The sequence below is a fragment of the Diadema antillarum genome, unplaced genomic scaffold (assembly GCF_040938485.1).
Source record: "Diadema antillarum isolate AM-2024a unplaced genomic scaffold, OU_Dant_1.0 seq00000659_RagTag, whole genome shotgun sequence".
NCBI classification, from domain to species: domain Eukaryota; kingdom Metazoa; phylum Echinodermata; class Echinoidea; order Diadematoida; family Diadematidae; genus Diadema; species Diadema antillarum.
Genome location: NW_027271571.1, coordinates 38,773 through 53,609, shown reverse-complemented (window position 1 = coordinate 53,609; position 14,837 = coordinate 38,773). Strand labels below are relative to the sequence as shown.

Below are 14,837 nucleotides of genomic sequence, written 5' to 3'. Positions count from 1 at the left end.
GTTACGTTGATAAGTATTATTCACTTATGTCTTTACAGTAATACCAAAGAGGATTGATGTATTGTATTGTTTGATTAGAAGTGACTAGATATTATATTTAAAAAAAAATGTTTGTGGGTGTGTGCGCGTGTATCAAAGGTATCAAGTTGTCAACATATCATTTTTTAATATTGTTGTCGGTCTCTTCTAGGCAGCGGTCAACCAATTAAAATGTTGGGTATGAAGGATGGCCGCATCACTAAGGAACAACTTACTGCAAGCTCCTGTTGGCACAAATTCTACTGCGTCGATCGGGCGCGACTTGATCAACCTAGAGGTAAAGATAACAGTTCAGTCGTGGGTTTAGTCGAAATATTTCGTGTCATATTCTCAAGTACTAAACAAGTGATTTTTTACTGACGTTCAAAAACTTGTGATATGAATTATTGTGATTATTGCTGAAGATCATCAAATTTCAAAATACAATTACACTGTATTTGTGAAAATTGTGAAGAAGGATATGTTTTTATGGTTATAAGCAAAGTTTCATTATTCTTGTGGCAATTCCTAGTGTATAAATGTTTTGTGTGAGGTGTTTGTCATCATACGTTAATTAAATTGCAGAAAATTGATGTATTTGAAAAAATGGCACTGAGAGAATAAATCAAATCAAATCAAATCAAATCAAATCAAATCAAATCAAATCATATCACAAGTTTTTGAACTACAACATTGTAAATCATTACGGTATTCGTGGAAAGGCCTTGGAGTGGTTCAGAAGTTATCTTAGCGGTCGATCTCAATTTGTTTCCGTAAATAATCATGAATCTGATATAAACTCGATTTGTTGTGGTGTTCCACAGGGCTCCCTCTTAGGTCCTCTTTTATTCATGTTATACATCAATGACTTCCGTAACTCATCCTCTCTGCTGTCTTTTCTTCTGTTCGCAGATGATACAAGTCTCTTTTATTTTCACTCAGATCCTTATGTTTTGCTCGATTCTCTGAATAATGAACTTAAGTTGGTGTTTGAGTGGATTCAGGCAAATAAATTGTCGCTTAACATAAATAAGACCAATTATATGGTTTTCAGTAACACAATAAAATTTCTTCCAGGTTTAGTTTTAATGAACGGTTTACAGTTAAATCAAATAGATTCAACAAAATTTTTAGGTATTTATATTGACAGTAACCTTTCATGGAAGGTACATGTTGATTATTTATGTAAATTGTTGTGCAAGAATGTTGGAATTATTCACAAACTGAAATATCTCTTCCCAAAGCCAATATTGCATTCTCTTTATACATCTTTATTATTACCTTACTTGAATTACGGAATATTAGCCTGGGGGAATTGCTCAAAGACTAAAATTGATTCGTTATTTTTGGTTCAGAAAAAGGCCTTGCGGATTATAAATCGAGCACAATTTTTTGATCATACTGATGAATTGTTTGTTTCAAGTAAATTGTTAAAAATTTATGATTTGTATTTATATCATGTTGGAATTTTCATGTATAAGTTGAATACTGGTGACCTTCCCAGTATATTTTCCTCAATGTTTGTGAAAAACAGTGATATTCATACTTACCCTACAAGACACAGTGAATCCTATCATTTTTCCCCTGTTCGTACAGTTTTAGCCCTTAAGACAATTACATCTACCGGCCCTTCTTTCTGGAATGAGTTAGATTCGGTTCGGTTGCACTCAAGTTCTTTAAGCTCCTTTTTTAAGAAAAATCTCAAAGCCAATTTTCTAAAATCCTATGTGTAATTATTTTGCCGTAATCGCTTAAATTTTTTTGTGTGTGCATATACTTAAATGATGCCTCGCTCGGATGACCTCACCAGTTTGATTAACTTGCTACTTTTTTAAGCATTTATACCATAAGTTAATCATAAAACATTATATACTATACTTTGTACATCCCGTAAACATTGTAATATTCTCGATATTTTGAATTTTGCATGTTACGTCACTTCTGACTTTGATATACTGTACTAAAACCCTATGTTATATTTTTGGAACCTACATCCTACAAGCTTTGCTTTTTAGTGGGTTCCTCATTATTACACGTTAATTATATGTCCTTATACATTTGTGCATTATTGGTTCAAACTGACCATTGTGTGAAAAACATTTCTGCTTCAAATCAAATGGAATATAAAACTTGTACGAAATGTGGAATATGGAACGTGAATGAAAAAAAAAATCAAATCAAATCAAACCACGTGTTCACTGATAGAGTCGCGCTCCTGAGCTTATGATGACAGTGAATGAAATCCTTTGATTAATTCTTTAACTGCAATAAGATTGAAATTATACTTGAAATCATTACTTCAAAAATGTATATTCAAACCATTCATTCATTCATTCATTCATTCATTCATTCTTTCATTCATGTTTTATTTCCATTTCTAAACAATATACGTGGTTATATGATGGTATAGTATGGTATCATGGTATTTTATGATGGTATAATTATTCTTGAAGAGGAGAAATACATCTTGTTTCATTAATGACTTGATGGAAATGAAAATTGAGGAGCTGAAAAAGCGAACTTCCCCTCACTTACTTACGTTACATTACTACAATAAACCTGTAAAAACAGCCTTGTAATTTGGTAATCATATGGTTATCTTGATTTGAAAATTGATTAGAGACACTTTACATGTCATTATATAATTATGAACCATGGTATGAAAGCCGATTTTGCTACAACACGCATTTTCCATAGACACTTGCCCGAGTAGGCTCTGGACTCGTCCTCAACGGGTTAACAATTATGGTTAAGACACGCAATAAATATGTCTGTATATAGAGACTGGATAATAACATTATTGGCTGAGGCTTTCTATGAGTTCGCACTAAACCACAATGATCTATGATGGTAGAACTATTTTGGCGTTCTTTTATTTCACGAATTGTTTCATATATCTTAGATATACCCATATCTATATATTCAAACGTCCCTGCGTTTTTGTTTTTGTTTTGTTTTGGTTTTTTTTTTTTTTTTTGGGGGGGGGTTCTAAGGGTAGTGTAATTGCAGTAGTGAAATTTTCATCAATCTTGTAATTTTGCTGTATTTCCCACTTCATTCTCATTCACACGTGGGAAAGAGTTTTACGCAAATGAAAGGGAAGTTCACATAACTTTCAACTCGACATAAATCAAGAAAGAAAAGAAAAAAAGAAGGAGAAAATGTAACGCAACTGAATGTTGCTTCACATATTATTATGCATATTTGGTTGTTTTACGTGATAACATATATCTAGCCGATTGTTTTGCCAATGAAGGTTACGAATTTCTTGGTGTGACACATGGAAGTAACTGCAAGCATTTAGGCACTTGCTATATAATAGGTTCATATTCTATAAAAATGATTCATCCTATTGTATATAATATATAATATATATATATATATATATATATATATATATATATATATTATATTTCAAAGTGAATTCTGACAAGGTTTCGAGCAAATCGGGTTTCTTAAGCGATTACATCAATTTAATGAGATTTGTATGTGAGGTAACGATGCACTATTTCCGTTTGGTAAAACATCTGAAGCATTTCATGTATTTGTACGAATAACTAGAGTGAATTCAAATTAGCAGATTAGCAGAGTATTAAAGAAATTCTAACGGAGAAAATATTGGGGGTTTTAATTAGAATCAGGTAGGGCCTACTTTCATAAAACAATGATTCTGCCCAAGACCACAGACGCACATCGGCTGAGGCGATGACCTCATTACATCACAAGTATCATTCTGGCGAACACACAAATATTCACTTTATGCTCTTGTTTGGATTTTTTTTTTTCACGACATGAAATCATCCCTGAGTATAAAAGGGAATTCATAAAAGAGACGTCTGGTTACAGGCATTTATTCCGAAGATTCCTTATTCCGAATATTCATTATTCCGAAGATTTGCTATATCAGAAATAAAAATACGGTTTGGAAGATTTGTTAGTATGGACCGGCGCGGCGTTTCATTTTCGGATTAACGAACCTTCGGAATAACGAGTCTTATTTCATTTTCGAATTAACAAATCTTCGGAACAACAAATATTAGTACATCACCTGAAAATATAGTTGAATCTCTCTTAATATTACAGGTCAAGTTGCGGTAAATACCAGTATTTTTACATGAGATATAACGTGTTTGTTGCACGTCCGATATCATTGAAAACCTGTACCATCATGGTTGTACAATGTTACTTCATTGATTGAACTCAACTCGAACAGTAGATGGAATGTCATTACACGTTGAAAGATTCTTGAGTAATTGAACCTTTAATCTTTGTACTTCACGAACATGTAGTGGGACCTCGGGCGGGTGCATGGAGCACGAAGCAGAAAGACGATCATCAATACATCCAGATCGACCTCTTGACCTTGCACCAAGTCACTGGTATCATTACGCAGGGCAGACAAGATGCCAACCAGTGGGTGACGTCATTCAAAGTTTTTCACAGCATAGACGGGGTTACATTCACTCCTGTCATCAGTCCTTCTGGGACTGGAGATGAGGTAAGATGTAGGTAGTATCATTCATAGCATTGATTGTTATTGCTATGCATATACCATTGTACCTTAGAAAGAAACGGTATGAATAAAGGGTCTACCTTAATGGAGGGGACGTTGCGACCGCCGAGACTCATCAAGTCGCGGCTACTCGTAAAGAGTGACAAAATCAATGGGATGCGCTGAGCTCTCACCTAAAAGGCGTCTCCATGCAGGGCGAGGTCCGAAACGTCTCCACACAAGATTAAACCTCTTTCTACTTCTAGTACTTGCATTTATAGTTTTCGTTCGATTTTCTTTTAACTGTTGCAAAGACCCGGCTAGTCACCAGAATGCGTCCAGCAGACTCGAATCGCACAGGCTAATGAGAGACCTATGTAAGAACATCATTCCGACTGTCTTTTATTTTATACTCATCCACGAAATGTTGTCTGGGTATTCTAGGCATTCATTTATTTCGTGACGGGGGTGAGAGGCCCCTAGTGTTGTATGCAAGCACAAGTACATGTACTTAGTATTGCGAATGTGTGAAAACTACCCAGTATTAATTATTTTCCCTCTTTTTGAATGCAGGTGTTCCACGGAAACCGTGATCGTAACACGCACAACACCAACGTTTTCTCCGTTCCCGTAACTGCGAGATTCATCCGAATTATGCCCGTGTCTTGGCACGCTCATATTTCCATGCGATTTGAGCTGCTCGGAAGAGTTATGCTAAGTGAGTTCGAAATATTTTCCTTTTTTTTTCACCTGCCACGCAATGTCCCATCGGCACTTGTTTGATGCAACTACGAACAGGATAAACACGCAAGATGTTCTTAAAACAAAATGTTACTATACGATATTCCTGTAGTTTTTTGGGGAGCGAATAGTTCATATCGATTCGGATCTCATTGCTTCCATCGCATGTGTTCAGCTTGTTAAGCCTTGAATACATCGTTGTGTATTCTGCTGTCAACATCAACCACTATGTCTTTGAGTTTGACAACTTTGACAGCCACTAAAAGAATGGCAGAAAGTCTTCACTACCCACATACGAAACGTAAAAGGTAACAGAGAACCGGCATATATACTTTGATGCTATGCTTATGCTTAGGAGATTTGTGGTTTACATATACAAACCTCTCCACGTATCGTATGTCATGACCCAAGGTCACATATTTTGCAATGACATAAATTTGCATCTTATACTATGTTTACATATTGTTCAGCAGAGCAATTAAACTTTAACTCTGCAGTTATTATGATTTCGTGTGATGTTTGATATGTGTCCCAAGGATGAAACAAGCGACCTTTTGACAAATAATCAGCCATAGTTCACATTATCATGTAATTAACTTTGCTATTTTTTTCTTCAAATGAACAGTGCAGGAAGCCGGAGAACATCACTTGGGACTAGAGAGCGGGGCCATCCCCGATAGCGCCTTCAGTGCCTCCAGCATGTATAACTATGGCCACAGACCGGCAAATGCTCGCCTCAACTTCCACAAGGGTAACTATAAATTAAATGATATTCTTCGAGGATAAAAGGACGAAAACAAGCGCGTAACAACAAGTAGGGAGATTTGCCGCTTTAAGAACGCATGCATTCTCTATTATCATCAACAAAAACTCATAATCACTTTCTGCAGAGTTCTTCGGTTTCATCTTGTCTAAAGGAACTAAAGAAATGAGAAGGTGGTACGAAGCAAATGCGAATTATTCATTTACAAAAAATATCTTTATTACGACAAGTATTATAATAACGCACATAAGATATTGTTGGAGAAGTGTTACTAAAATGAACATGATAATAAGATGTGTACCATCTATGTTCATTTCACAATCACCACTGCCCTTGGGCTTTGGGAAAATACAAGACACTTGCACTGATTTCTCCAGTTTTCAGAGTCTACCAAAACATGTGTGACGCGGAGAAAAATCTCGGTTATAAATCAAATATGACCACCTACCTTGTATCTTACCTCTTGATAAAGCGGTATCTTGATATATTTCTACAGAAGATATATTCTTTCGACATATACAATAGATGTTATTTGTATATCGTACTATTATAAAATCATCCAAACAACTACAAGCACTTTAATTCAGACCTGCCAATTTAAGGTTACTTAGAAGGAAGAAAGAGAGAGAGAGAGAGAGAGAGAGAGAGCTACAAGCGTCAAAACCCCTTTCATGCTTTATTTACGTTCAACAACTTTTTTAAATGAAAGAGATTTAAGCGTAAAAGCAACCATGTCAGAAAGTTGAGTGAATATAACACTTTAATTTCTGACACGAGTCATCTCAATTATCCGTACGTGATACGGCGTCCTTCCAAAGCCATGGTCCTTTAATTATCACCAATAATGCCGTGAAACCATCAGTGGAATCGAATTTACACCTTCTCTTTGAATGCTCATGCAGGGCACAATTCACTAAACTATAACACCTCCGCAAATTACCATCTTTGTATACCTTGTGTCTACTTACACATCGAGGTAGGAAATATCATGTAAACCTTTCAAAACTACACCAGCAACATAATCCCTGATAGAATTTGTGCACCCCCCGCAATAATAGTAATGCTGACATATACATAATCATCTACCTCTCTGACTAAAATATCCCCATTGAATATATTGTAAACCAACGTGAAAATGAACATAAGGAAAGCAAATGAAATGTTCGTTTTAGCATACTTTCTCTCCCTTTCTCTCTATGTCTTCTCTCCATTATATTTCACAAATAGGTAGGGGAAGAACAGGGGGATGGTCATCTCGGAAAAATGATGCGAACCAATACATCGAGGTGGATCTAATGGGCTTTTATATTGTAAGCGGGGTGATCATCCAAGGACGGGAGGACTACTCGCAGTGGGTGACGACGTTCAAAGTCTCCTACAGCAGGGACGACAAGCGTTTCTCGTTCGTTCCAGGCTGCGATGGTAACCCGATGGTCAGTAGGTTTTTTGTTTTGATTAAAAACTTCATGAACTCTAGAAAATAAATATCAGTACTGGGTATCTCTAAGCCGACGGGCTTTAGGCTTTTATGCTATACAGGGTTTTTACTCATGCTGTCGCAGCACGTAAAGGCAACTATTTGTATTTTCAGCATATTCATTGGGCCTTTAAAATATATATCTTTACATACATCGGCAAATATTACTATTTCGATGATGTAGTTAAAGTGCCTTGGACTTGATAGCAAGGCTAACGATCAGGAAATAAAAACAAGTGATTTTCATGGAGAGAAAACACAAGGGATTTGCCCTCTAGTCATTGTGATTTCCGAGATGGAAACAAAATTCCTCTCCATGCATTTGTCTTCCTGATTACTGAAATCAATAACATCTCGTAAATTGATGGTGGATGTGGAGTAATGAAGTTTTTTAAGATGTATATCGGAGCTGTTCAACGTATTTTGCGATATAGGGGTATTTCATTACTCGATGATATCGCTTTAACTTTTTTTCCATAATACGTAAGTCATAATGTTGAAGAATCTATATGCGTATCACTGAAGAGTAGAGCATAGGAAAATCAATGACCGATATTGTAACTTCAAACACGTTCAAAACAAAATTCATTGAATTATCATTACCGGTATATCTGATTTTGAAAGACATTTAAAGTAATCCCGCTTTCTTCTCGTGAATTGTTGAAATAGGCCTAAGGAAGACTTTTTCGTTTGTTCTTTATCTTAACCCACTTTTTCAAGGTTTTCACGGGAAACAAAGACCGGAACACGCCAGTAACAGCCAAATTTCTCAGGTCTGTCACCGCTCGCTACATCCGCATTCATCCAGTAACTTGGCATAGTCACATCAGTATGAGATTCGATGTTATCGGCACAGGACCAGTGGTTGGTAAGATCATTCTAAGATGAAAATCAAATTTCAGTGTTCGAAGTAGCATTTATATCCTTTAGTGCCAAATCATACCCATGAAAAGTAATGTACGATGACAGTTTATGTATATAAAAGATATCGATTAATTTCAGAGGATACGCTTTATATCCGGTCGTAACTTCTGTCGTTGACCGCAGTATGACCTGATGAATATGATTGTGTTTTCAATGCCATCATACTTTTGTAGACGGGAATAAATGGACTATACGCTGTAAATTACTCTTTGCGCATGATGTTGCTTAACTTGCCTTGCCTCAACTTCGAATAAAAACAAACAAACAAAAAACATACAAACTTGCCTGTAATATACCAGGAATCCTCATTTTACTGTACTAGACTGAAATGCTTCTTCTTATTTGGCTTCACTATCCTTGACTATTACACGTGGGGAAGAAATCAAATGACGGTTATCCTGATGATGTTACGAGCATCCCATTGCCGTCTGTCAAATATTCACCGCTTAGCTTTGTTTGAATGAATCCCACAAAGAAGATGGGATTGAAAGATAGAACTATTACGTTCTTATTGGATTATGCTCGAGACTTTGCGATCGCATCGTGGTAACAGTCCACAAGTAGATGTCGTGATTGCAACATTTTTGTTTGCGACGACGACATAATATGATTTGCAAGCGTGGGTATGACCATCATAACTTTGTATTTCGTCAAATCTTCACGTGGCGTCTCATTTGTTCTACACTATTTTTTTTTTTTTTGGTCAAAGTCAAGTTCCTATTTCAGAGCACATTTCTGTGGGTTCAGTAGTAAATTTTCTTGTGAAGTTACTTGCTCCTTTCCTTAATCCTTCACGTGTGACATGTATGACTGATGACTGCCCAGCTTGATCTTAAGTTGGTGTTAATTGATGATGAGACATCAGACAAAGATTCAGCGATGTTATTACAAGAATCTCAGCTTGATTATGCTAATTCAGTATCATAATTCATCTTGTATATACACACTTACTCACCCCCACGCACAAATACACATACACACACATATTGAGAGGGATATACGTATGTCGACTGATTTTATTGTTTGACACGAATTGTTGTATTTAATGTAGTACTGTTATATTTTGGTAACGTCTCTGTTTGACTTATGTGCCGGAATAATACTTTACTATCAGAGATTCGTCGGGTCATCCTGTCTCATAGAAGGCATGACCTTTCATCCATCAATCTTTTCATTCATTTTGTTGCAATAGGTCAAGAGCCACAGGAGAAGAGACTTGGGGTTGAAGATGGTAGGATCAAAAAGGAACAACTATCGGCCAGCTCTTGCTATAGCGCTCGTTACTGCGTCGACCAGGGAAGACTGAACATGAAGAGTGGTAAGTAGGTGTAAGGTTATCCTAAAAGCGTGTAAATTAAGTTTGCTCGACTGAAATTACTTGTTAAAGTGGCTGAGAGAACAATTTCGTGACTCGACATCTTTAGCTCTGACTGGCTGGCGAGCATTCACCCGTGATTGATGAAAGGGCGATGTTACCCCGGCGATGTTATTTCCTTTATTGTCTGTAACACATAGAGGAATTTTCCAGATCACCGACTTGTATGTTGGTCAAAAGTTGTGTTGGAGTCCCCCTAGCTCCCCTGTTCTTTATGTGATTTTCACATGTAAGTCCAGTCCAGCATATCTGATTTACACGCTCTTATCATTCTTCTTGGGGGGATCGAAATCTACATCGATATACTGTTATTCTAAGTTTGCTAATCATAAATGAAAAGCCCTTGCCGTACAGAAGGGATTTGTAATTAGAGTAAGTTGTACATTAAAAGAAGAGGATTGGTGTATTGATTTGACAATCTAGATGAACCAGTTTATTAGGCGGGATGTAGATATACGTAGTTCATTCAGAGTTGCATTTACATGAATGCATGTGTATTCTGCTTGGGGCGTGTCTGAACACGTTTCGTCTGTGTCAACGAGATTATTACATAAGACTGATGTTATTTGTCACTATTGGGAAAATGAATGATAAGCAATTACATGTATATTAAATCTAGTCTTTGGTGTTTTGCTTTTACTTCATATTTTTATACTTCGCATAAGGCGTTGAATGATATTTTTATATATGGAATCCCACCCCCTCACCAAATCGCTATAATCGATGTGTACATTGATTGCAAACATTCTTCATAATTATTCTTGTTTCTACGCAAACGTAACTACGGCGTCTTTCTGTCAGTTGGCGGAGCCTGGATAGCCAAACGGAATGACCACTCACAGTGGATTCAGGTGGACCTGAAGACCGATTATCTAATCCAAGGTGTCTTGACCCAAGGTCGATCCACCGCAGATCAATGGGTCCTGACCTATAAGGTCATGTTCAAAGCTAACAGTGATAGCGAGTGGCAAAACGTCGTAAGTCAGACTGGGCAAACTAAGGTATGTACTCGCTAAAACTTAGTGAAAGTCATGACACATCGTCAGCATATTGGAAATATCGCCAAAAATCATCACCGTTTTGCATGCATGGTATTTAAGAATTTCTGACTAGGAAGTCTTCAATTTTTGTGTCCATTCAATTTAAAGTTTTAAATTTTATAACATATCGCTTTGTTATTATCTTAATTGTTTGTCATGATGGTAGAGCCCCCCCCCCCCGAGAACATTTTTCGTTGAGAAAGGAAAATGAAAGATTTCACAAGATACTCAAACGTGTTATGACGACTATTGTAATTATTCCATACTGCATAACTGATCGTTAGGGATTTATGGAGGAGCATTGGTGGCTTTGGGGGATAGCAATGAAATGCTCAAGTAAAGAATTTCTCAAATAAATTGTGAGTGTGTTACGACCAAAAAAAGAAAAAGAAAAAAAAGCTGCCCTCGTTCCGTCGCCCTTGATTTGCGCAACCTACGATAAACAAGGATATTCAATTTAAAAAAATGTGATTTTACATTTGTGACAGAAAGTTTTCTTACAACAAAATGATAATTCCGTCACTTTGCTCCATATAGAAGTACAAGTCACCAGTTTGGTTCATTTTGATTTTTCGGTCCTTTCATTTCAGTTCTCGCCTCTTACATCTCACTTTTCATCCTCTCAAATGAGATGAACTCACACGTCGACTATATGATCTGTATGCATGAACCTGACCTCCCTCTCAATTTTCAAATTTGAAACTACACTAGATCTTCACCGGAAATACCGATAGGAATGGTGTGGTGAGAAATCTACTCCCGAGTCCTGTGAGGGCACGCTTCGTTCGAATCGTGCCAGTCACGTGGAAGAGTCGCATTAGCATGAGGTTCGAACTCTTGGGAGACGGACCCGTAACACGTAAGCGCTGTCATCAAAATAATGTTAAATAGTGCAATTGTTTACAAGAGATTAGATTTTTTTTTTTGTAAGGACGTACACAGTTATAACAATGTATAATCAAATAATCATACTTTGTGTATGTGTGTGTGTTCGCGTGCGTGTGCGTGTGTTATGAATGTAATGGATAGGAAAGGTTTACGTTCACGGAACAATGAAATTTGTTATCAGTTGCATGCTCATCAAAGTACACCAGGGACTAGTAGTTGAGAGGTTATGAAACATTTTTTAGCAAGGGCTTCAACAGTGACTTACACTGTTTAATTGACAGAAAAAGAGAGAAGCAATAACGTATGGCTAAGAATCTTCTCTACTATACAATATTTAAGTTACTTAACAAGACAAAGACTAAGTTCAAGTTCCAGTTCAAGTTCAATGACATTTATTTCCATGAAATATGAATATATAGAAATACAAGTAACATGCGGCCAATTTAAAAATACAATATAAGCAATCAAAAATTGAAGTGAAAAATTGAACATGAAGTATTCAACGTGAGTTTTATCGTGCTGCATATAGGAAGGGCATGTTGATTTACCGAGCATGTTAGATAATGTCAGGGCTTGTAAAGTACACGTTTCAGAATATGCAAAGAGATAATATGCTACTGGCCACTAGTTTGGTAGCTTAGATATATTCGGAAGAGCGAACGCCTTTAGTGATAACAAAAGACAAACACATCTTAATTAACGCTGAGTTATGGACGAAACTATTTATGCATAGAAATAGCCCTGTCAGATCTATGTACCTAGAGGCTATTTATGATGTCACCCTTTGGCTATGAGGGTTTTCAGGTTACTGTTAGTCATCACTATCACGATGATGACGATTGTTTTTATGAGTATAGTATCATATATTATTATTGATATTGAATGTTATCACTATTGTTTTTATAACCATTGAATTCAAGGATTGAAATGTTTGAGAAAGTTGTTTTTTGTAATCATATTATTGAAGTATTTATGAGTGAAGTTTCTTATGTTTCGGTTGTTATAAAACGATGATGATAATAATGACACACGCCTTCACTTCATAAGATCAAATACCCTTTCTTTTTTGAAATAATGAAATGACCATTGCTTCTTGAAAAATTTTGTAGCAGTCACAGATTGAGAAAAGTAGCAAATTTACATGTAACTTATCGCCACTTTTGCTTTGCTTATTCCAGCGGACATGAGGATTCATAGACTTGGTATCGAAGACAAATCGGTTCCTGACTTTAGTCTCTCAGCATCATCTTGCTATCGAGGTAGTACTCGATACTGTGCGCCGAGGGCACGACTTAATATGAATCAAAAGAGCTATTACGGTGGTGGTTGGAGAGCAGCGGTGAGTGGAAGTAAACGTAACCAAAAAGAGAAATAAAGTATCAAACAACAGCAAAACAAAAATCCATTCTTTAGAATGTGTGGCAACCGACAATCCTCGTCTGCAAAAATGTTCTTTCTTGTCATACATTTTGTCTTTTCAAAGGCATAATGATTTTATTGTTGCTTTCGTTACTTTACAAACTCTTCAAAATAGGTAACAATAATAACAAAAACAAATATGATGAAAAGGAGTTGTGCTGTGATGTCTCTTGATTGTGTGAAGTAGTGTAGACGTTAGAAGGTGATGGTACTTATGATGAGAGGACAGAAGATACTAACATGGTCTTATCAAACAGGGATAATGGCTTTTTCAATGAATAAATCCACTTCCAAATTTTATCAATTTCATTAGAACAAGGAAAATTCCCCTGCATGCCAGTGCAAAAATGATCAAAATCAGATAAGAATAAGGAAGTTGTAACATTTTGACATTTTGAAGTTTCTCGGAAAATACTTCTCGATAAGTCTTTATGAAATTCAAATCAGCAAGTTGATGATGTCATGCTCTCACAATTCATTAATTTGATATACAGAAATGATAACAAAATCTCGTATTTTAGCTGTATTTATATAAAACTTACCCTAAAACTACCCAAAAAAGACAAAATGGTAACTCTGATATACTTAGATATGGGAATATATGATTTTACCCGTATTTTGCCAAAATTAACATTTTTCCGAATTTCATGTATAACAAACGTGAACAATAATGTGAGGACATGACATCGTCAATTCGTTCATTTTAGTATTCATGGTGACTGGCTAAGAAATGCTTTCGGAAGAAAAGTGAAATATCATAATGTCATATATTTCTCTTCCGATTTTTGTCGATTTTGGAACATTCTATAGGGATTTTTTTTCTCTCTTTAAGAGTTGATTTATTTATCTTTTTTTGTGGATTTCCTCTTTGATATCATGACAGTTCTACCAGTCTGCCTTGTCATTAGTAATACAATACCCAAGCATTGCCATGTATTAGTATAGATCTTGGTCATGAGGGGCACTTAGAATCTCAGCTCAGGTCCTGCAATGAAATTTCAGTATCTCATCAGTTATCCCAAATTGTAGGAGATGTTTTGAAGAAAAAAAAATATTTATGTAAATCTTACCCACTCTAGAGTACATAATTCATCAATTATCACCTTTAAATCAAAAGCTGATAAAACTGAAACTGTTTTCTTTCATCTTTTGTTCAAACGATGGATCTTCTTATTCAAACTCCACTCCTTTGTCAAACAGAAAAGTAATCCTAACCAGTGGATCAAGGTCGATCTCGGAGCGGTGTACGAAGTCACTGGGGTGATCACGCAGGGCAGGCAAGAAATTCGCCCGAGACTCAACCAGTGGGTGACAACCTTCAAACTCTCTTACAGCTTGAATGGCAAGGACTGGCTCTTCGCTGCGGCTTGCGAAAATGGCGACAAGGTGATTGGAACATGATTTTGAAAGAGCCACTAGCTTACTACATTCTTTTTTTTTCTTTTATTTTTCTTTCATTTTCATATAAACAATATAGGACTACAAATTAATTCATGACAAGATAACACAAATTTCATTATGACAACATAAATTCCACATTGTCAATATTACGAATGAAAAAGAAAGAATTTTGTATACAAAACAGGGAAAAGAACAAACAAAGAAAAAAATGTAGTACACACACACACACACACACACGCACACACACATGGATACTCAGATTACGCGTGAAATTAATACGTAGGCTTGGATGCATGTCT

At 36.2% G+C, this 14,837-nt stretch overlaps 1 protein-coding gene across 1 annotated transcript; it reads left to right on the top strand.

Annotated features, from left to right (window-relative positions):
* Nucleotides 1-210: 210 nt before the first annotated feature.
* On the top strand, nt 211-14,538 carry LOC139736629 (lactadherin-like). The gene is made up of 11 exons (XM_071647379.1): nt 211-316; nt 4,308-4,516; nt 5,084-5,228; nt 5,877-6,002; nt 7,242-7,447; nt 8,212-8,359; nt 9,608-9,733; nt 10,592-10,791; nt 11,542-11,689; nt 12,897-13,057; nt 14,338-14,538. The coding sequence occupies exons 1-11, from the start codon at nt 211-213 to the stop codon at nt 14,536-14,538; spliced, it is 1,776 nt and encodes a 591-aa protein (XP_071503480.1).
* Nucleotides 14,539-14,837: the final 299 nt, after the last annotated feature.

Bases quoted from the DNA above. Each gene is read 5' to 3' on its own strand.
- LOC139736629 (XM_071647379.1), top strand. From the start codon at position 211: ATGTTGGGTATGAAGGATGGCCGCATCACTAAGGAACAACTTACTGCA. The intron at 10,792-11,541 runs GTATGTACTCGC...AAACTACACTAG, and splicing joins GTCAGACTGGGCAAACTAAG to ATCTTCACCGGAAATACCGA. The intron at 13,058-14,337 runs GTGAGTGGAAGT...TTTGTCAAACAG, and splicing joins GTGGTGGTTGGAGAGCAGCG to AAAAGTAATCCTAACCAGTG.